The 22,964-nt window shown below is 44.4% G+C and overlaps 1 protein-coding gene across 2 annotated transcripts in view; it reads left to right on the top strand.

Annotated features, from left to right (window-relative positions):
• Positions 1-22,964, top strand: part of FARP1 (FERM, ARH/RhoGEF and pleckstrin domain protein 1) — a 288,333-nt gene that overhangs the window by 179,512 nt on the left and 85,857 nt on the right. For both annotated transcript variants that reach the window (XM_027115951.1, XM_027115952.1), the window contains exon 3: positions 3,168-3,272. In XM_027115951.1, coding sequence (XP_026971752.1) covers positions 3,168-3,272 — 105 coding nt within the window. The remainder of the gene's footprint in view (positions 1-3,167; positions 3,273-22,964) is intronic.

The raw sequence follows: 22,964 nt of genomic DNA, 5'->3' as shown, positions 1-22,964 counted from the left end.
CTTCCAGCGTTGAATTGTAAAGTCTCATTTCCCAGCCTCTGTAAATCTAGATGAAGTTATCAAATTCACTTAGTTCCAGGAATTCTCTGGGAGACGTGAGTGCTTGCCAGCTGGTCAGATAATTGGTGGTTCAGTTTATAACAAATAGGAAATGTCAAGAATGGTGAGAAAGAAGAATTGTGAAACTGTAATGTGGTCTTCTCTTAAAAAGATGTTATGATGGGGCTTCCCTGGTGGCGCAGTGGTTGAGAGTCCGCCTGCCGATGTGGGGGACGCGGGTTCGTGCCCCAGTCCGGGAGGATCCCACGTGCCGCGGAGCGGCTGGGCCCGTGGGCCATGGCCGCTGAGCCTGTGCTACGCAGCGGGAGAGGCCACGGCGGTGAGAGGCCTGCGTACCGCAAAAAAAAAAAAAAAAAAAAGATCTTATGATACAGGAATTCTTCCACAGCTTCTTAGCACCTGGCCCATTTCTATCATGTTCTTACTAGCTAGCCTCTGCGGATTTTACTGGCCAGAGAAGAGGACCTCGAACAAGTAGCCATGCCTAAGTTATTCATACAGTTCTATGGAGGCAGGTGTGAGGAATTGAACTCAAGACCCCCCGTGAGCCTGGCTGGTGAATTCCCAAGTGCTCTCAGCATGACCGAGGGTGCGTTGCTTTGAGAAAGAAGTGGGAAATAAGATTGGTGACCAGTAATCCGTTCAGCTGTTAACACTGGATAAACATAGGGGTGTGTGGGCTGGGGTAGTGGGGGGGATACGTTTGACAGACAAGGACGGGGTTTACACACCATTACATGTTAGTTCTGCCATCAGGGCGAGTGAAACGACTCTCCTGGTGACCCTTGGACCGGGCATTCAAAGTCTAGAGCCTGGTGAGTTTGGGATTATCCATGGAGACTACCGCATGCCCTTAGATAACTGAATATCTTCTGGATTTCAACCATGAGGAATATGGGAGCACAAAGTGGTGTCTGTTTAAAAAAAAGAAAGATGCTTTATGGCTGGACACAGAAGCATCTTTGCTGGCCCCTCAGGTCACGCTATTGGGTGGCCTAATGGATGTGCCCATCATTGTACTTGTCAGGCTCTGACTGCTACTGCCAATTAGTCTCCTGGGTTACTAATTGGCTCCTAAATTGCTCTGCTCTTAGCAGAGGGGAAGTGAAAGTATAAAACCAGCAACTGGAGACAACACTGCCTTGAAACAGTTTTCTTGCAGCGTTTGATCTGTGTGGTGAAATTGGATCCATTTTGCAAGTGGGTGTTAGGAATCTACCAGATAGTGAAGAGAAACCAAGGCTTATGATTCTAAGCTCTTTAGGGTAGAAAGGGAAGATGATATATATGAACCCACTGTCTACCCTAAAGAGCTTCGAATCCTATGCCTTGGTTTCTCTTCACTATCTGGTAGATTCCTAACACCCACTTGCAAAATGGATCCAATTTCACCACACAGATCAAACGCTGCAAGAAAACTGTTTCAAGGCAGTGTTGTCTCCAGTTGCTGGTTTTATAGATTCAGGGTATAGAAAATACATATTTCAGCAGACATTGAGGGACTGCCAGGGGCTGCGCTAGCCAATAGGAATAGAAAGGTGAACAGGTAGCCCAGAGTTTCATTGGGGAGACAGACTCATAGATGTTTAACTACAGAGAATACAGTGGAATGAGTAATTGTATTCATTTGTTCATTCATTTCAACAAGACTGGTTGGCATTTAGGCATCGTGGGTAAGGCGATTAATAACCTATGGCCTAAAAAAATAAGTAACCTATGGCCTTTACCCTCAGTTCCTATGAAGTCTAGATGAGAGTTTATGCAAAGTCTAGAGAAGAAAGCCGTACATTCTGCCACATTTGGCCGGGGGTGGAGGGGGAAGCAAGAGGAACAGGGACAGGCTTTCAGCTGCCACAAAAAGGGCATGGGATCATGAGCTGACAAGTTACAGAAATGCACACAAATGTTAATAGCGGCTTTATTCACAATTGCCCAGACTTGGGCAACCGAGATGTCCTTCAGCAAGTGAATGGGTAAACAAGCTGTGGTCCATCCACACAGTGGTGTATTAGTCATCCATAAAAAGAATGGAGGAAACTTCAATGCATACTGCTAAGTGAAAGAAGCCAATCTGAAAAGGCAACATTCTATACAATTCCAACTACACGACATTCTAGAAGAGGCAAAACTGGAGAGACAATAAAACGATCAGTGGTTGCCAGGAGTTTGGGGGGTGGTGAGCGCGGACGAAGGGAGCACAGGGGATGTTTAGGCTGGTGAAACTCTCTTGTGTGATCCGGTTATGGGGGCTCTGTGATAGTATGCATTTGTTGAAATCCGTAGAACGATACAGCACAAAGAGTGAATCCCAGCGTAAAGTATGGACTTCGGATGGTGATGATGTATCAGTATTGGCTCAACGATTGTAACAAATGTACCATACTAACCCAAGATGTTAGTAAGTGGGGCCCTGGGTGTGGTGGGGAGAGGTGTGTGAGAATTCTCCCCACGTACTTCCTGCTCAATTTTCTGTAAACCGAAAACTGCTATAAAAAAATAAAGTGTTATTTCTGTAATTTATTAAGTATTTACAGTGGTGTGTTAAGTTCTGCTGTACAGCAAAGAGTTTCAGTTGTACACATATATACATTCTTTTTCATATTCTTTTCCACCGTGATTGATCACAGGGTACTGAGTATGGTTCCCTGTGCGATGCAGTAGGACCTTGTCGTTCATCCATTGTGTGTATGAGTCTGCATCTGCTGATCCCAAACTCCCAATCCATCACTCCTCCACCCCCCTCCCCCCAGCAGCCACAGGTTTGCTCTCTCTGTCTGTGAGTCTGTTTCACAGATAAGTTCATTTGTCGCATATTTTAGATTCCACATATAAGTGATATCATATGGCATTTGCCTGTTATTTTTAAGGGGGGTAGTGCCTGGCCTTGGGGTAGGGAGAAGATGGCAGAGGTCAGCACCTAAGTGTGAGGGCAACATGAGAAGGGAATTGGTGGTGGGCACGGGGCCGGTGACCAGGGTGTAGTGGCGGTGCTTGGTGGCGAGCGGTTACAGACTCGGGCATGAAGAGGCTTCCTGTAGTGGGAGCCACGGTGTGCGTCCCCAGTTGCCTGTCTCAGAGGGCGTAACTCCCGCTGTTTCTGTTCCCAGCAAAGAGCCCCGGGGAAAGTGCTGCTGGATGCGGTGTGCAGCCACCTGAACCTCGTGGAAGGAGATTATTTTGGCCTCGAGTTTCCCGACCACAAGAAGATCACGGTAGGTGACGTCCATGGGATGTTGCTGTTTTACTGTCTGTTCGACTTGGGGGAGGGAAATAATTGGGACCTTCCTTGGCCATACGGAAATGTACAACAGAAAAGGTACCCAGAAAGCCCTTGTTAATCTGTTTTTGTGTGCATATGATTAGCAAGTTCAAAGAGAATACACAGTGCAGGCTGTCCCGCCTCCCCATCTCCCTCCACCTCTCCCTCTAAGAACCTCCATCACCAGTGTCTTGTGTATCCTTCTGATCAGAGTCTGTGTATATGTGTACACAAACACGTAATTTTTGTTTATACTGGGGTATAGTTGATTAACAATGTTGTGTTAGTTGCATTTATTTTATTTTTATATTAGGGTATAGTTAACAATGTTGTGTTTCAACAGACACTTTTTTTTTTTTTTTTTTTTTTTGCGGTACACGGGCCTCTCACTGCCGTGGCCTCTCTCGTTGCGGAGCACAGGCTCCGGATGTGCAGGCTCAGCAGCCATGACTCACGGGCCCAGCCGCTCCGCGGCATGCCGGGGCACGAACCCCCCGCATCGGTAGGCGGACTCTCAACCACTGCTCCACCAGGGAAGCCCAACAGACACATATTTTTGAAATACGATAATGTGAGGAAACAATACACAGTGCCCTGTACTCCACCCACACACCGTTCATATATCCTGGACATCTTTCCTCTTCAGCACATAGAATCCGCTTCCTTCCTTTTCACAGTTTCATGCTGTTCTGCTGAATGGATGTGCCGTAACTTACAAGCCTGGCTGTAAAGGGTGGGATGCTTAGGTTGTACTGAATCATGTGCTTTTACAAATGGTGCTCCAGTGAACATACTGATACGTTCATGTTTGCGTTCATGGTCAGGGGTTTCTCTCAGTAGTTCAGATCCACAGGCATGGAAGTTGCATCATCCGTGGGTTTGAGCATCTTAAAGTTTGCTAGATGTGTCATGTCGTTCTTTGAAAAGGTCTCACTGATTTGAGCCCCACATTTAGAACATAGAGCACCGTTCTTTTTTCTCTTTTGGCCGATGGTACTTTCTTAAGGCTGTATCCTAGTCTACCTCTTATGAGACACCCTGTTAGGGTGTAAGTTCATGGACTGCATTTCTATTCCGTGCACACTGAGTGCCTGGAACTTTTGCTGGCCCCTGCACTGGGGATCCAACAGGAGTGAGAGGGAGAGAATGTATAATCCAGGTGGGGCATCGGACTGAGTCAGTGGCCAGTTCAGGACATGTGGCAGGTGGTCCACTGGAGCCTGGGGGCGTTGGGCAGTGGGAGCAACAAACAGCATTTGTGTTCAGGAAATCCTTCACAGATACTGCGAGACAGAGTCCTATGAGGCCAGGAGGAGTTGACCTGATAGAATGTTCCAGGGAGGGGGAGCACCAGATGCCCAAAGACCAGACAGCAAGTGGGCTATTCAGAAACCTGCAGAGAAGGCTGAAGTTTAGAGGTGAGGGAGCAGGGCTCTGCTGATGGAGGTGAGAGAGAGAACCGGAGCCAGGTCTATACGGAAGGGCTTTCTGCCCCATTGCTATCTAGTAGAAACGGAAGATGAACCACTCACTTAATTTCAAGTTTTCTAGCAGTTATGTTCAAAAAGTTTTTAAAAAGTGAAATTAATTTAATAGCCTGTTTAATTTGATTTAACACATCTAAAATCATTATCATTTCAACATGTGATCAGTCTGAAAACCTACGAATAACAGATTTTACACTTTTTTCCTGCTAAGTCTTTGAATCTGATATGTATGTGACACTCACAGCCAGACCAGCTGTATCTCAGGTGCTCAGTGGTCACGTGTAGCTAGCGGCCCTTGTATGGGACGGCACAGTTCTGCACCGAGCTAATGTGTTTAGGAAGCTGGTAATGCATTTTAAAGGGAGCGTGGGGGGAATTCCCTGGTGGCCCAGTGGTTAGGACATGGGCTTTCACTGCCATGGACCTGGGTTCAAGCCCTGGTTGGGGAGCTAAGCTCCCACAAGCCGCGTGCGAGGCACGGCCATAAATAAATAAATAATGAAATGAATAAAAAATAAAGGGAGTGTGATATGGTCTGATTTATGGCTTAGAAAGACAACTGTAGCCAGATTGGAATTGGACGAGAGTCAGGAGAGCTGTTCGGGGTTCATGGTATCGGGCTGGAGATGGTGCTGGCTGGGACTGATGCAGCGTCTGGGAATGGCTGGCGGGAACTGAGCCTGCACTTGAAGACGTGCACAAATCGTGTTTTCGAGACATGCATCTAACCTCTAAGCCCTCTTTGCCGTTTTCTAGTGCTTATGTTAGCTCGAAGCTGCCCTGACTCCCTGTCCTCTTTCTGATGTGGCAGACGACCGCAGAAGGGCCACATCTAATTCCACATTCATTTATGCATCGAGCGATTATTTTGTGCCAGTGCCGCGTCCTGCATCACACTTCATACGGCAGAAGACACCTGATATGAAGGGACAGCTAGCAAGTAACAGTTACTGTTTCCAGTCATTAGACGAGCCTGCTTAGGAAGGTTGACAAGGAAACAAATAATTATCATACAGTGTAGCCAGGTCAGTGGACCATTGTTTCATAAACTTGTTTTATGTTAAAATAAGGATTCTCAAGACACTTGAAGATTTGTTCTCTCATTATTTCTAGCAACGCTGCCTGCATAAGTCAGGGTCCCAACGGCTTTCCTGACTCCAGTCTTGTCCCGTTCCGATCCTGCTGGAGTTTCTTTTCTCAACCGTAAATTAGCAGTGGTGAGGGTACCAAGACTGAGAATCGTTCCGCATCTGGGTCAACCAGTTAGCTAATGGCAGAGCTAGGATTCTAACCCCATTTTTCTGACCTCAAGTTCAGTGCCTTTTGTGTTGACCTTGGGTGCTTCTCTTTTGCAAGCGTTTACAGACCTGTTAATCTTTCAGGGTACCTCCAGGGCTGACTTGTTTCAAGTTTTATCAGGCTTCATTTTTGTGATTTCACCGTTTCCTTATCATATTGTTTAGGAATGTGTTCAACTGAAAAATTCCCTAAACCCATTAATGATAACTAAAAGAAAGAGATAATTGTTGCAAATAAAGGCCACTACCTGAGTGCTCACCATGCACCAGGCTGCTCTAGTTCCTGTGGACACAACAGCAAACATGGCCCATATTCTAGAGCAGGGATCAGCAAACTTTAGTCAAGGGCCAGATAGTGAATATTAGAATAGACGTTTCATGCCAGAGAGTCTCTACTCCAGCTTTCAGTTCTACCCTTGTAGTGTAAATGAATCGGCATGGATTTGTTCCAGTAAAACTTTATTTATAAAATAGGAAGCTGTAGTTTGCCAACACGTGCTCTAGGAAGTAATAGCTCTGTTCAAGGCATCATAATAGGTTTATGTACACTGTTTTGTTTATTCCGGTTCCTTTATCCTAGCCCATTATACCTCCTTTTTCTGATAAGGAAGCTAAGGCTTAAAGAGTAAGTCCTTTTCAACCAGGCAGACAGCTGAGCAGTGATAGATCCAGGATTCAAGTTCAGATCTTTCTAAATGCTCTTGGTCACCATCCTGCTCTGACCCTGTCTCTGTATTTTGCTCTATGTCAATTTCACATCGCAACGTGAAAGCTAATTTCATGTAATTTTCAAAGTAGGTTGTTTTAACAAAATCGATCTGTGGTATTAGGTGGGATGGTGCAAATGGGTACAAGGAGGGCTTCTGGGGTCCTGGCCATGTTCTTTTTCTTGATCTCAGTGCTTGCTCTATGGATGCAATCAGTTTGTAAAAATTCAGTGAGCCATACACTTGTAACACGTACACTTGTAATGTGTGTACACACACACACACACACACACACACACACACATCTTCAATAAAAGTTTACCCCCAAAATGCAGTGAACTAAAAGCACACAGGAACAGAAATCATGACCAAAAAGCACCCAGAGGCTGGCTGATGGAATCTGTTTTGGAAGAACCTAGGACGAGTCTCGATTGGATGAACTGAGGGAAAGCCACTCACGTGTGAGACTAGTGAACACTAGCTGCATTTCACCTCTGCTCTCAGATAAACTTGCTTGAAGATTTAAGATTTACATCATAGGGTTTTTGTCTGCTTCCCAGATTCTGTCAGTGCTGACTTCCTAGCTGGCTGTTGTATCATAGTGGTGGGTCGGACTGCCAGCCCCCAAACCCCTGCTTTGCCTCTTAGCAGCGGGGTGACTGGGGCAGGTTGCTGGCCTTCCAGTGTCTCACTTTGCCTGAAGGTAAAATGGGGACGATGGTGCCCATCTCGTGGGGTTTTTGAAACGATCAAACACGGTATCTGTCAGCATGTAGCCCGGGGTCTGGGAACTATGTATGTAGTGTTCAGAAAGTATTAGTTATGGAAACTATCATCATCATTTTCATCATTACAGTTTTTTGTGGTCAAACACAGATAACATGAAATTTATCATCTTAACCATTTTCAAGTAAGTCTATAGCAGTACAGTGGTGTTAACTGTATTCATTGTTGTGCAGTAGGTCTCTAGAACATTTTCATCATGTAAAACTGAAACTCCATACCCATTAAACAACAGCTTCCTTTCCTCTTCCCCAGCCCCGGTAGCTACCATTCTACTTTCTGTTTCTATGAGTTCGACCACTTTGGATACCTCCTATAAGTGGCATCATACATTATTTGTTGTTTTCGGTCTGGCTTATTTCACTTAGTGTAATGTCCTCAAGGTCCATCCGTGTTGGAGCATGTGTCAGAATGTATTTTTTTTCTCTTAATATTTATTTTTGGCTGCATTGGCTCTTGGTTGCCAGGCTCCGGCTTCCTCTAGTTGTGGCGAGCGGGGGCTACTCTTCGTTGTGGTGTGCGGGCTTCTCATTGTGGTGGCTTCTCTTGTTGCAGAGCACAGGCTCTAGGTGTGAGGGCTTCAGTAGTTGTGGCTCGCGGGCTCTAGAGCGCAGGCTCAGTAGTTGTGGCGCACGGGCTTAGGTTGCTCCGTGGCATGTGGGATCTTCCAGGACCAGAGCTCGAACCCGTGTCCCCTGCATTGGCAGGTGGATTCTTAACCACTGCGCCACCAGGGAGGTCCAAGAAAGGCTGAATAATACTGCATTGTGTGGATAGACCACATTTTGCTTACCCACTCATCTGTTGATGGACATTGAGGTTGCTTCCCCCTTGCTTGTTGTGAATAATGCTGCAATGACGTGTTGTCGTTATTATTTTTAATACTACTGTTGTGATTATCACCTCTGCCAGGCTTCTTTTGGGAGGCTGCTCACATATCTGACAAACCAGCAGGAAGCATGGTTACTCTCAAAATGCCCAGACATGGGCTGTCACAACTGGTTTTGCCCATTTATCTCTACGTAATACACAGGAAGCTAGTTGTTCCCCCAAGATCCCCAGCGTGCAAGGTTGTGGACCTTTGTCCCTGGATGGTAAGTTCAGGCAACTCGCACTGCAGCTCAGCCTTTCACCCCTTTCTCATCACTTCTATCACGTAAATAGCCCATGTCAGAGCATTCTTTATAGTAAGGGTTTGAAAAAGCTTAAGGGGAGAATGAGTGCTTTCCCTGGTCTAAGATGTGTTTCTCAAGATTGGAAATAAACTAGTGATAATTAGTAAGTAATCAATTGTGCTCTACCCTCAATTAGACTTGTCCCATGGCTTGTCAATTAATAGAGTTGATTGCTGTGTTTACATGCAAGTCGGGCACGTGTTGTCCTTGAGTCCAGGCAGCTGCCCCGTGGGATTGCCCCACAGAAGTAGAGAAGTCTTTTAATCGGCTTTTTTTTTTTTCATTGATTTGCCTTCCCATGGCAGAGACGCTATTCTTGATCTTAGGAATCAAGACCCTTAACATGCCAGCTAATGGGTACCTAGAGTCTGAAGGCTGGTGAAAGGCCAGAGAGATGTTGGGTTGCCATTGGGGTGGATGCAGAGAGCTCACTGTTCTTGGGCTTCTACTGTGTTCCGTGGACTCTGCTATAAACTTAACTTCACATCGTTCGTTCTTCACAGCAGGGGTCGGCAGAAAAAGCCAGTGAGTAAACATGTTAGGCTTTGCAACCCATACCGTCTCTGTTGCAACTGCCCAGCTCTGCCACTTCAGGGCAAGGCAGCCGTAGATAATGTAAATGAATGATTGTGCTTGGGTTCCGGTAAAACTTTAGTTATGGGCGTGGACGTTTGAATTTCGTAGAGTTTTCACACGTCATGAAATATATGGCTACTTTTGATTTTTTTTTTTCCCCCAACCACTTAAAATCCTGTCTTTGCTCTTTGCGCTGTAGCAAAACAGGTCATAGGCTGGATTTGGCCCATAGGCCTTTGTTTACCAGTCTCTGCTTTATAACATTTCTCCGAGGTAGGTACTTTATTATCCATGTTTTACAGTGAGCAAATTCAGTATGAACTGCATAACCAGGTTTATTACCATGAGTCAAACACAGATCCGTCGCAGGCGATGCAAGTTCTCTCTGCTTCACTGGGCTGCCTTTCCTCACATCTCCCCATCTCAAAGAGCTGCGCACACCTGGCCAGCAGAGGTGGTTGTATATGTAAGATTTATCTCGTGGACCTGTTGGGGAGAGTGGGAACAGCTCTGTGTTATGGCCTGTAAACCTCTGTTTAAACATTTGCTTTGTCATTTGGCAACTGGGTAGATTCTGAACTTCTTTGATTTTGTACTTTATCTGAAAAAATTGGGATTAATAAATGACTATTTTACAAGGTTATCATGAGGATTAATTCAGATACTTTGCAGTGTTGACCCCAGCAGGCTTCCCGGCATAGCAGTCAGTCAGCTATCTGCTGTATTTTATTCTTGCATTCTGCCTCGGAAACCAGTGAGGCTGGCCTGCCAATATTTCATGAAAGCTACAATGCTCAGTGATCTGATAAACAATTCTGGTTTTGTATAAATAAATACTGGTAAAGGGACTTCCCTGGTGGTGCAGTGGTTAAGAATCTGCCTGCCAATGCAGGGGACACGGGTTTGAGCTGTGGTCCGGGAAGATCCCACATGCCACGGAGCAACTAAGCTAGTGCGCCACAACTACTGAGCCTGCGCCCTAGAGCCCGTGAGCCACAACTGCTGAGCCTGTGTGCCACAACTACTAAGCCCACGTGCCTAGAGCCCGTGCTCTGCAACAAGAGAAGCCACAGCAATGAGAAGTGCACACGCAGCAACGAAGAGTAGCTCCTGCTCACCGCAGCTTGAGAAAGCTCACGGGCAGCAACTAAGACCCAACACAGCCAAAAATAAATAAATAAATAAATTAAATAAATTAAAAAAAATACTGGTAAAGCTCAGGAAGAAAACTGGCATCTTTTCATTCATTTTATAATCTTCTTTATGCCAGGAAAAAAGTTTTACCCTTGACAGGTGTCTTAGCTTAAGCTGCCATAACAAAATACCATAGAGTAGGTGGCTTGAACAACAGATGTTTCATTTCTTTCAGTATTGGAGTCCAAGATCAGGGTATCAGCGTGATCAGATTCTGGTGAGGATTCTTTTTCTGGCTTGTAGACGGCCACCTTCTCACTGTGTCTCAGAGCAGAGAGAGAGAGACATCTCTTTCTCTTCTTATAAGGCTGCGGTCCTGTTAGCTCAGGGCCCCACCCATATGACATCATTAACCTTAATTACCTTCTAAAGTCCCTGTCTCTAGATACAGTCACATTGGGGGTCAAGGCTTCAACACAGGAATTTGAGGGACACAGTTCAGTCCACAGCAGCAAGCATGCTTTCTAGGAGCCTTGAGGTCATAGAACGTACACCTACCTGGGATGACAGACATCACTAACTGGTGGTTTCCCAGCCCCTCTGGGATCAGACAGGCCTCCTTCGTCTATGCTTAGTTGCAGGCTTCTGACTTTGCTTCTTCCTGGGGGCCTGTGGACATCTGAGACCAGGAGGGGCTCTTTGTGGAACATGCCAGGTGTGAAGGGTGAAGAGCACTGCAGACCCAAGGACAGAGGAAAGTTTGGGAAGCCAGCAGAGGTGGGGTGGTGGAGCCGCCCGGTCACCACACAGAGCAGCGCCATGGTTCGGCCTGATAGTGGCTGCGGTGACAGGGCAGGTCCCAGAGAGTCCGGGGAAAGGCAGCTCGCTGGAAAAATATGGCTACGGGTAATATTCTATTTCTTAAGCTGGAAGGAAGCTATATGGGGTTTCGTTTGTTGTCAGTTTGTTTTTTAATTAATAGACTTCGGTTTTTAGAGCAGCTTTAGGTTTACAGAAAAAATGAGCAGAAAGTAAAGAGAGAAGAGAGATCCCCTATGCTGTCTCCCCATGCACAGTGCCCCTATCCTTAACGTCATACATTACTGTGATGCTGTGTTACAATCGATGAGCGAGTATTACTACATTATCATTACAGTTCCAAGTTCAAATTAGGGTTCCTTCTTTGCGTTGTACATTCTATAAGTTTTGACAAATGTATAATGACATATATCCACCATTACAATACCAACAAGAGTAGTTTCACTGCCCTGAAAATCCCCACTGCACCTCTCTCCCCTCTGAGCCCCTGAGAACCACCGATCTTTTCCTTCAGCATTTTCTTATTTTCTGTGTTCTTGATGTTTCAGCATTTGAGGCCTTGTTGACTGAGGAGAGACTGCCCTTCCCAGGATTAGCCAGTTCTTAGACATAGCAAATGCTTCCCCTGCCGGCATACCTCCCATATGGAAATGAACCAGTCCAGAGGCCATACTCTGAACCACCTCTTCTATCTCGCTCTTACACTGCAGGAGACAGAATTCCTCTGCCTTAATCATCCCAGGGCCGGTGTCAGACACCTAGAGACGGCCCTACACCCCAGAGCCCGCTAAGATGACTCAAGCTAGCCAATCCTAAGCTGCTTACCCTGACTTACCTTGTCTTTTCCCATGGAAACCACGGTAAAGCCTCCTTCCCATGTGTTGTCCTCACCGTTTCTGCCTCCTGGCAGACCTGGTGCTTCCCCGCATGGCCCTGCATGGTGTGGCCTGCCCCCCTCCTCCTGGGAACCACACGTAACAAACCATCTTTTCAGTGGTTGTAACAAACCATCTTTTCAATGGCAGCTGTCTCCTAACCTGTTGGCTCCACCATATGTGACTAATGAAGGCTACATCTTAAAACAATTTGGTTTAAAAAAATATCTGGAAATAGGTTTCTAAAATGGATAGTCTTGAGAAGGTAGAAGTGGAATCATAGTTTTTGGATCTTCCCAAACCCAGGACCCACATAAAAACAGCTACTTAACAACATCAAAAACCCGTGGACAACATTTATGGCAAAACTAGGTGTCAGAGTGTAAGCCCTAGATCCCAAAGTACAAGCAGTCGGAGATGAAACGTCAGCCAGACACAAGGTCTGCTCTCAGAGTCTGTATGGGAGGAAACAGAGGGGAGCAGCAGGGCATCTGATGGAATGGAGAAGAGAACCCCCAAAGAGCCACTAGAAATCCCAGGGGGACAGTTTGAGAAGAACAGTGGAAGCTGAGAGGCCTGACGGTGCTGGAACATTCCAGCTCCAGTGAGCAGTAACTGACCTTCCGGGACAGGCCACCACTTAGGAGAAACTATGGAGAATGGGAGTGAAATTGAGCCAGGGAAGGACAATAGAGAGGAATAATAGAGAAGGGGAGGGAAACAGAGGCAGGAAGTCTCGGAGAGCAAGCCACCATGTTTTTTAACACTGCTCAAAATTAATAGAAGAGGAAGCTCTGGGAAGGTAGGAAAGCTACCGTGAACCATACTTTCTTCTCAGAAGGTTAGGAAACAGTTTGCACATAAAAATGAGTAACAGAAAGGTATCACAGTCATGATACTAAAAAACAAATACCAGGGGCTTCCCTGGTGGCGCAGTGGTTGAGAGTCCGCCTGCCGATGCAGGGGACATGGGCTCGTGCCCCGGTCTGGGAAAATCCCACATGCCGCGGAGCGGCTGGGCCCGTGAGCCATGGCCGCTGAGCCTGCGCGTCCGGAGCTTGTGCTCCGCAACGGGAGAGGCCACAACAGTGAGAAGCCCGCGTACCACACACACACACACAAAAACAAAAAAAACAAATACCAGAAAACCAAAAACTTAAGTGTGTTCCTCCCAACATACCATGTATGGCCTTGCCAAAGGGACCAGTTGGATCCAGCTGGCAAATTGTACTCAGTAAGGAGGATAGAAGAGCGTGTTGAATGGCACCATGAGTGTGCAGTCTGCAAAATCCAGACTCAGAAATTACTCAGATAAACTAGAAGGAAGAGAGAGGGATGGAGGAAGAAACTATAGGTGAAAAGATACTTGAAGGACGTAACATTTTTGAAAATAAGGAAGACTAAAAGATGCACCACTTCGTGAAATAAAACATCAAGAAATGTTCGTGGTTACTGTAAAACCCTAGGTAGTGGTTACTTTTAGAGGGAGGGGGCTGGTTTTAGGATAAGATGGCTGACAGAGTTCTGTTTCTTGACTTGGTTAATGGATACAAGGGTATTTGCCATTTAATAATTTGCCAATTAATAAAGCTGTACGTTTGTTTTCAGTAGTTTTAAGCATCTGTGTGTTCTTTTAAATTAGACAGTTTTAGACGGGAGAAAAAAAGAAAATTAAAACAGAAGGAGCGGGACTTCCCTGGTGGTGCAGTGGTTAAGAATCTGCCTGCCAATGCAGGGGACACAGGTTTGAGCCCTGGTCCGGGAGGATCCCACATGCTGCGGAGCAACTAAGCCCGTGCGCCATAACTACTGAGCCTGCGCTCTAGAGCCTGCAAGCCACAACTGCTGAGCCCGTGTGCCACAACTGCTGAAGCCTGCGTGCCCTAGAGCCCGTGCCCCACAACAAGAGAAGCCACGGCAATGAGAAGCCCGCGCGCCGCAACGAAGAGTAGCCTCCACTCCCCGCAACTAGAGAAAGTCCACGTGCAGCAACAAAGACCCAATGCAGCCAAAAATAAATAAATTTAAAAAAATTTAAAAAGATGATATAAACAACAAACAAAAAAAAAACAGAAGAAGCAAACTATAGATTAAAGGGGGGGAAATCCAATTAAGTCACCAGAATACCCACGTGAAATCCTTTGAACTGAAATTTTCAAAGCTAATGCAAATTAAACAAATGATTTTAAATTAGTTAAAACCGAGTAATTGATTGTTATAAGTACCATGCCTGAAGTCTGCTGCTGAGCGCTTCTTAAAAAATAAAGGTTCCCAAAGGTTAAAATTTCCCTGGAGGCAAAGGCCCCCTGAAGCCCCAGGCATTGCATTGTAATATTAAGTTCTAGTTTTATTCCAAAACTTTCCTTTGCATACATCTGGGATATCAGACACTGCCTAATGCGTTTAATGCGCTAATGCATAAAGATGGCCCTCTTTATACATTTCATTTCATACTTTGGTTTACAGATCTATCTTTAATTCCTTTTTATTTAGAGCTTTCCTTGTAAATGAATAAAAACGTACCCTCAATTTTTCAGTTCAAATTTTATTCGTGCATTCCTTCAGCAGTCAATTTTTTGTTGTTGTTTTGTTTTTGTTAACGGGTGGTGGTGGTGGTGGTGTAGGGGATGAGGCTAGATTAAGAGAGACTTAATGGACATAATCAGATATGAAGCATGGTCCTGGATTGGAGGTTAGTTTTGACAGATCACAGTAAGGACATTCTTTATTCACATGAAGGAATTTGAATAGAGTGTGATTATTTGTTGAGAAGAAAAGTTTACAGAATAGAAAGATAGAAATCATTGACTAAAAAGCAAAAAGTAGGTTATAAACACTATGACCTCATTTGGGTTTTTAAAAAGTGTATGTATGTTTATATCCACGCACATCGCTCTTCAAAAAAAATGTGGAAGGGATATACATGAAGGTACTGGGTCTTAAAGCACACTCCCCAGGCCAGCAAGCAGCGTCAGCATCACCTGAGCAGTGCAGAGTCTCAGGTCCTCACCCAGATGAGGAAGTCCGGGAGCAGAGCCCCCCCATAGTATATGTTTTAACAAGCTCTTAGGGTGAATGTGATACAAGCTCAGTTCTGAGAACAACTTCATTAAAGTGTTAACCATGATCTCTTGGTGGTGGACAATTTTTAAAATTTTGCTTTTGTGAATTTTCTAATATTCTAGCTTGCATATAGATGAATTCTGTACCGATAGTTTATTTTTAAATTAAAAGGTTTTTAGTAGCATCCCACAAATTTTAGTTTATTGTGTTTTCACTTTCAGTTTAAAATACTTTCTAATTTCCCCTTGGAAATTAGATTGTCCTTTGACTCATGTTTATTTTGTTTCCAAACATAAGGATTTTCCCAGTTCTTTCTGTGTTTGAGTTTTAATTTAATTCTGTGGTTGCTGGAGAATGTAGTTTGTATGACATGAGGACTTTTAAATAATTTACTGATATCTCTTTAATGGCCCAGAATATGGTTTATTTTGGTATATGTTTTATGTGTACTTGAATGCTCATTCTGTGGGTGGGACAGAGCATTCCATCTATGGCAGTTAGATCATGTTGGTTGATAGTGCTGTTCAAATCATCTGCATCCTTAGTGAATTCTGTCTATATGTTCTGTTAGTTATTGAGTGAGAGGTATTAAAGTCTCCAACCATAATTGTGGATTTGTCTGTTTCTCCTTGCAGTTTGATCAGTTTTTGCTTCACGTACTTTGAAGTTCTGTTATTAAGTATATAAATACTTCAGATTTTTATATCCTCTTAATTAATTGACTCCTTTGTCATAAGAAGTTATGAAAATAGGGAAGATTAAACACGGGTGTATAAAGTGTATTTGTGAAATAAATACACGTGATATTCTTCTCATGTCTACTTTGATACTAATTTAATCATTTCAGTTTTTGAAAAAATTATTAATGTTAGCATGCTATGCCTTTTTCCATCCCTTTCCTTTTAACCAATTTATGTCTTTACATTTGCGGTCTGATTCTTGTAGTCAGCATAGAGTTGGGTCTTGCCTTTTGATCAAATCTGGCAATCCTTTTTAATTGGGAATGTTTAGATCGTTTACATTTAATATGATTATTGGTATCATTAAAACTGGTCATCTTACTACTATATATAAAATAGATAACTAATAAGAACCTACTATATAGCACAGGGAACTCGAGTCAATACTCTGTAATGACCTATATGGGAAAATAATCTAAAAAAAAGAGTGTATATATGTATATGTATTACCGATTCACTTTGCTGTACAGCAGAAACTAACACAACATTGTTAATCAACTATACTCCAATAAAAATTAGTTTAAAAATTAAAAAGTAAAATAAAAAATCTTTTTATAGGAAAACAAAAAAAGTTAAATTGGTCATCTTGCTGTTTGTTTTCTATTTGTCTTATCCGTCTTTGTTCCTTTTTCCTGTCTGCCTTTTGATTAATTGAATATTTTGATGATTTCACGTTACTTTCCTTGTTGGTTTATTAGCTATAGCTCTTTGATTTGTAACTTGAGTGGTTGCTTTGAGGTTTATAATGTCCATCTTCAACTTAACACAGCCTGCCTTCAAGTGATATTATTCCTCTTCACATACAGTATAAACCTTATTTCCATTTTTCCACTTTTTGACCTTTTTGCTATTGTTGTTATTGTTTTTTTAACATAAGTTATGAACCCCACATTACATTGTTGTTATTTTTGTTTGCCAGTCAGTTATCTTTTTTTAATTGAAGTACATTTGATTACCAGTCAGCTATCTCCTACAGAGATTTAAATAATAAAAAATTCTTAAAACATACATTAACCATACAGTTGCCATTTTGGTGTTCCTCATTCCTTTGTGTAGACACAGATTTCCATCTGATATCACTTTCTTCCTGCTCGGAGAGGCCTTCCTTTAACGTAGCTTATTATGTGGTTCTGCTGGTGGTGAATTCTCTGAGCTTTCATGTTTGGAAATGTTTTTATTTTGCCTTCCTTTTTGAAAGATGTTTTTTGCCTGGTGTAAAATTCTAAGATGTTTTGAGTCTGTTAAAAATCTTGCACCATTGCATTCTCACATTGTTTCTGGCAAGAAATCTACTGTCATCTTTATCTTTGTTACTTTATATATAATGTCTCTCTCTGCTCTGGCTGAGTTTTAAGATTTTTTTCTCTATCATTGTTTTTGATAATTTGATTGGGATGCACTTCCATGCAGTTTTCTTCATGTTTCTTATGCTTGGAGTTTGCTGAGATTCTTGGATCTGTGGACTTACAGTTTTTGTTAAATTTTGAAAACTTATAGCCATTATTTCTTCTAATATTTTTCCATTTCTTTCCCCCGCCCCTGCCATCTCCTCTCCTTCAGGACTCCAATTGCATGCATATTAGGCTGCCTAAAGTTACTCTATAGTTCTCTAATGCTCTGTTAATTTTTTGGTAATTTTTCTTTCTGTGTTTGATTTTGGATGGTTTCTATCGCTAGTTCTTCAAGTTCAGTAGTATTTCTTCTGCAGTGTTTCATTTGCTGTTAATCGCATCCAGTGTGTGTGTGTGTGTGTGTGTGTGCGCGCGTGCGTGTGTATGTTTGTATCACACTCTGTAGTTTTCATCTCCAGAAATTTAGTTTAGGTCTCCTTAAAATCTTCCATATCTCAACTTTTGAACATAGAGAATACAGTTATAATACTGTCTTCATATCCTTTTTACTAATTCTAACATCTGTGTCAATTCTAGGTCCCATTTGATTGTTTTTTTTTGGGGGGGGGGCGTTGCTTTTTTGTTTTGGGGTTTTTTTGGTCTAATTATGGGTCATGTTTTCCTGCTTTGTATGCCTGGTGATTTTTTCTTTTAATTGGATGTAAGATATTGTGAATTTTACCTTGTTGAGTGCTGGGTAGGTTTGTATTCCTGTAAATGTTATTGAGTTTGCGGGGGGGCGGGGGGATGCATGTAAGTTATTTGGAAACAATTTAGTCCTTTCAGATCTGGCTTTTAAGACTTGTTAGGGTAGGACTGGTGTGGTGTGCAGTCCGGGGTGAATTATTCCGTACTCCTAAGGGATGACCCTTCAGTACTCTACCCAGTGCGCATGAGTCATGAGGTCTTCCCATCTGGCTGGTGAGAATAGGTAGTATTCCTGGCCCTGTGTGAGCACCAGGCCTGTAACCTCTAATCCTTCTGTGTTTTGTTTGTTTGTTCTTTAATTTTTTGTCCCATCTTGGCTACTTTCCTCACAAGCACACGTTGATCAGTACTCTGTTGCCTACTCAAGGGTAACCCTCTGTACTCTCCTAAATGCCTTCTACTTTCCTGTGAACTCTCTCTACCTTGCTCCCCTGCACTCTCAGCCCCGTCTGTTCAACTCATGGATTTTGCCAGGTTCTGCCTATATTCTTTCTCTCTGCACCATAACCTGAAAACTTGCTCAGGGCAGAGGCTGGTGTAGTCATAGAGGTCATGATTTTAGTTTCCTGTCTCTCAGGGATCCCTGTTTCTCATTGGTGTCACAGATCTTCAGATCTGTCATGTGTCTTTCCTTTTCTTTTCTTTCTTCCTTTCTTCCTTCTTTTGTTGTTTCATGTAGGAAGATAAATCTAGTCTGTTACTCTATTTTGACCAGAACTAGAAATCTCTAAAAATTAATAGGTTTTAAAAAAAAAGCCACACTTAACATATCTTATAAATATACCCGTATGTAAAATTAATAAAGTAATTTAGATCAATATGAAAAATTACATTCAAACGAACTATTACAAACAAAAATTCAAAGTAAAGTCATTTCTTGTAGGAGCCAGCCTACAGAAAAATTCGTTTGTTGCAATGAGTTCTAGACACTGGATAGTTTTTTGTATCATATTTTACCTGGTTCCTATATATCTTACAGTTGATGATGCAATAGTTCTGCTGTGTGCAGTTTTGACTTCGAAATAAGAAGAAAGATGAACTTTTGTTGAGTCTTTTTAGAGGAGCAGCATATTATGTTGCAGAAAAAGCACAGGTGTGGAGTCAGATGGACTTGAAGTGGAATCCCAGCCGTTTGACCTTGGGCAACTTCAGTAAGCTCTCTGAGCTTGGCTTCCTTTGTGTGTAAAACAACCACATTGTTGTGAATATTAAAGGAGAGTGTATAAAGCACCTATCCAATGCCTGGCACACAGTAGGTGCTCAGGAAATGGACTCTGCGCTGTCCCCCTGCCCGATGTCATGTAAGTGACTCTCTTTTAATAAGACCCTTTCCAAAATACCTCAGGTATTTTAGCTGCCTACAAAATCCAACTGAATTGTCACTCACCAAAGAATAGGGGAAAAAGATGTTTAGGAAAAGAACATAAAGGCTCCGGGGACAGCGATCCGTCTTGCTTTGCCTTTGATGCCTAGGCGTTGAAGCCTTTCTTCTCGAAGAGTATTTCAGTGTGGAAAACACACTCCAAAAGGGGAAGGGAACATTTAACAGGGTATCAAAGGAAAATAGGGAGGCTGACTGAAATGGAGGCAAGCAGGGGAAGATGGGGCTGAAAAGCTGTGTTGAAACTAAATTGTGGAAGATAGGTGTCATGAGCTGAATTGTGTCCCCCGAAAATGTGTCTGTTGAAGCTGTGACGCCCAGCACCTCAGAATGTGGCGGTCCTTGAAGACAGGGCCTTGAGAGGGGTGATTAAGTTAAAATGAGGCTGGGGGAGTGGGCCCTAGTCCAGTCTGAACAGTATCATTTTAAGAAGAGGAAACTGGGAGATACCCAGGGGACATGAGAGCCTGTGTGCACAGAGAGGAGACCTTGTGAGGACACAGCCAGAAGGCGGTCGTCTGCAAGTCAATGAGAGAGGCCTCAGGAGAAACCAAACCTGGGACACCTTCTGCCTCCAGAACTGGGAGGAAGTCGATTTCTGTTGTTTAAGCCACCCAGTCTGTGGTACTTTGTTATGACAGCTTGAGCAGACTCTTACTTATAGGCCTTCAAATCCCAGCAGGGGGAGTTCCTTGATTCCGTGAGTCCTCCTGACTAGGTGTGGCATTTCTAGAAGCCCATTCGTTTTAACCACATCCCTCTACAGTCAGGTAATGTGGATCTGTAGCCGTGCTCTGGAGACCGGCAGCATGATTTTGGTAAGAACAGGAATGTGTGGCTTGGTTGAAGGAGTTGCGGGGGTGAGGTTAGAGATGGACGATTACAGTTGTGACCCTCCAGAGATCCGTTGGCAGGAAAAGAAAGTTTATGGTGCTTTTGTTGCCTTTTTCATTCATCTGGAACTTGTTTCTGTTCTGCTTAGGTTGAATGAAGAAGTGATTTGTCTAGGAATGACCTAGACGAACTTCAGCCCTTTAGTCGAGCAGCAACCCTATTTTTCTTCCTGCTCCCTCCAGCTCATCCTTTTTTAGTGGTTTAAGTCCTTAGCGTGCAAGGCCTTTCCTCTCAGCTCTGCAAATATCAATCTGACTGGTAAATGGAGAGGGTCTTGTGGGCCCCGCTTTCCCACCCAGGCCAGTTTAGCTGTGATGTAACCGATGCCATGGGGCGTTATTGCCGTAAAACTCTACTAGACAGGCGAATTCAGGCCAGTGTGATGTTCCCAGGCCTTCATGGTTTAAAACCACATGCTCGGTTGGCTCAAATTGGTGCTTGTATTTGATGAATTCCACAGAAATGCCAAAAGCAGAAGAGAGATGTTTTAAAACAATTCATAAAATTGGCTGCTGTGTTGCCAGAGCATATCTGTTTGGTCCTGAGTGGTTTGCAGAAGTTTAGGCAGATTCTGTGGCAGAACTGGCAACGGTGGAAGACCTCAGAGGTGGTTCCCCTGAGGCAGGCTTGGAGGCCGACAGAGCACAGGCTGGCAGGCTCACGAGTGGACGCTCAGTAGCTACAGGAAATCCCTCTAGAGTTCTTCAGTTAATTCTCTCGCACGCAAACACAACTGTGTCAACTCTTCTCCACTCGCCCACATCCTTCAACCCTCAGATTTTACAGGGGTAAACGGATGGTGTCAAAGAGGAACTGTCTTATCTTCCCGGCACAGAAGTGTAAACTGACGTACATCTACCATTAGCCTTTCTGCTCCCTCCCTGCCGCCACTGGAAAAGCTCTTCCTTCTGTCCCCAGTGCCCTATGTTTTAGAGCTATCTTTCCGCACCATCCCAGGTGTCTTAGGATATAGTTATCTTCTTACTCATACTCTCAAGCCCTCCCTCCGCCTTTTTTTTTTTTTTTTTGGCCACAGCACGTGGCATGCGGGATCCTAGTTCCCTGACCAGGGATTGAACCCCTGCTCTCTGCAGTGAAATACAAATTCTTAACCACTGGACTGCCAGGGAAGTCCCAACCCCTTCCCTTTTTAAGCACCCCCAGGTCCTTCCTGTGGAAGACAAGCAAATCAATAGTACTTTTATTATTTTATTTATTTTTTTTTTTGCGGTACGCGGGCCTCTCACTGTTGTGGCCTCTCCCGTTGCGGAGCACAGGCTCCGGACGCGCAGGCCCAGCGGCCATGGCTCATGGGCCCAGCCACTCCGCGGCACGCGGGATCCTCCCGGACCGGGGCACGAACCCGTGTCTCCTGCATCAGCGGGCGGACTCTCAACCACTGCGCCACCAGGGAAGCCCCAACAGTACCTTTATTTGATTCTTCCCCCTCCTCCACACACCCGTTCTCTGGCCTCTTCCTTCACAGCCAAGCTTCTTGGAAAAGCTGTTCATCCTTCCTGTCTCCTCGCCGTCCACTAGACTTTCAGGCCCCTCTCCAGGTCCACTGACCAGCAGATACTCTAGCTCTCATCTTGTTTGATCTTTCAACAGCTCTTGATGTTCTTCCTTCTGGAAACACTGTCTTCCTGTGGCTACCGTGACATGACTCTCTCCTTACGTTCCTTCTGTCTTTGTCTGCTCCCGTCGGCCGTTCTAAGGTAGACGCGTCATCAGTGCTGATGCATTTCATCCTCTGGGCTCCACGAGGCCGTCTTGTCCTCATGGATTCACAGTGCTGGCAGCCTCTAAATGTGAGATCTCCCGCCCAGGCTTCTCTGAGCTTCGGATGAGTGTGTCCCACCATTTTCATACTGTTTCTTCCTCATGAAATCCAAGGGCACCTCCTAAAATGAAAGTGTCTAGAACGCCTCCGTCCTGGCCCTCTTCCAGTACTCCCTGTCTCTGATTGGCAGCGGCATCCATCCAGATGCCTACGGCAGAAATCTCAGTGTCATCATTCTGGTTATTGTCTCCTTCTCGGCCACCACATCTAGCCCATCAGTAAATCCCACTGGATTTTACCTGTTACATTTTTCTTTTCTTTCTTTTTTAAAAAAAATTTATTTATTTTATTTATTTATTTTTGGCTGCGTTTGGTCTTCGTTGTTGCACGCGGGCTCTCTCTAGTTGTGTCAAGCGGGGGCTACTCTTCATTGCGGTGCGTGGGCTTCTCACTGCGGTGGCTTCTCTTGTTGCAGAGCACGGGCTCTAGGCGTGCGGGCTCTAGAGCAGAGGCTCAGTAGTTGTGGCACGCGGGCTTTGTTGCTCCGCAGCGTGTGGGATCTTCCCGGGCCAGGGCTCGAACCCGTGTCCCCTGCATTGGCAGGCGGATTCTTAACCGCTGTGCCACCAGGGAAGTCCATGTTACATTTTTCTTGATTCCACCTAATTTTCCCCAACTCTGCTTCTGCCCTCCTGGTCCAAAGCACCATCCTCTCTTGCCTGGACGACTGCAGCAGATAACCTGCGTCTGTTCTGAACCCCTCTTTCTGTTCTCACACTGCCAGCGTAATCCTTTCAAAGTGCAAATCTGATCGTATCAGCCCTATATTTA

The sequence above is a fragment of the Aethalodelphis obliquidens genome, unplaced genomic scaffold (genome assembly GCF_003676395.1).
Source record: "Aethalodelphis obliquidens isolate GAN/ISIS:26980383/991018 unplaced genomic scaffold, ASM367639v1 scaffold15, whole genome shotgun sequence".
Lineage (NCBI taxonomy): Eukaryota > Metazoa > Chordata > Mammalia > Artiodactyla > Delphinidae > Aethalodelphis > Aethalodelphis obliquidens.
Note: the sequence above shows the minus strand (reverse complement) of the source record. Positions and strands in the feature narration are given on the sequence as shown.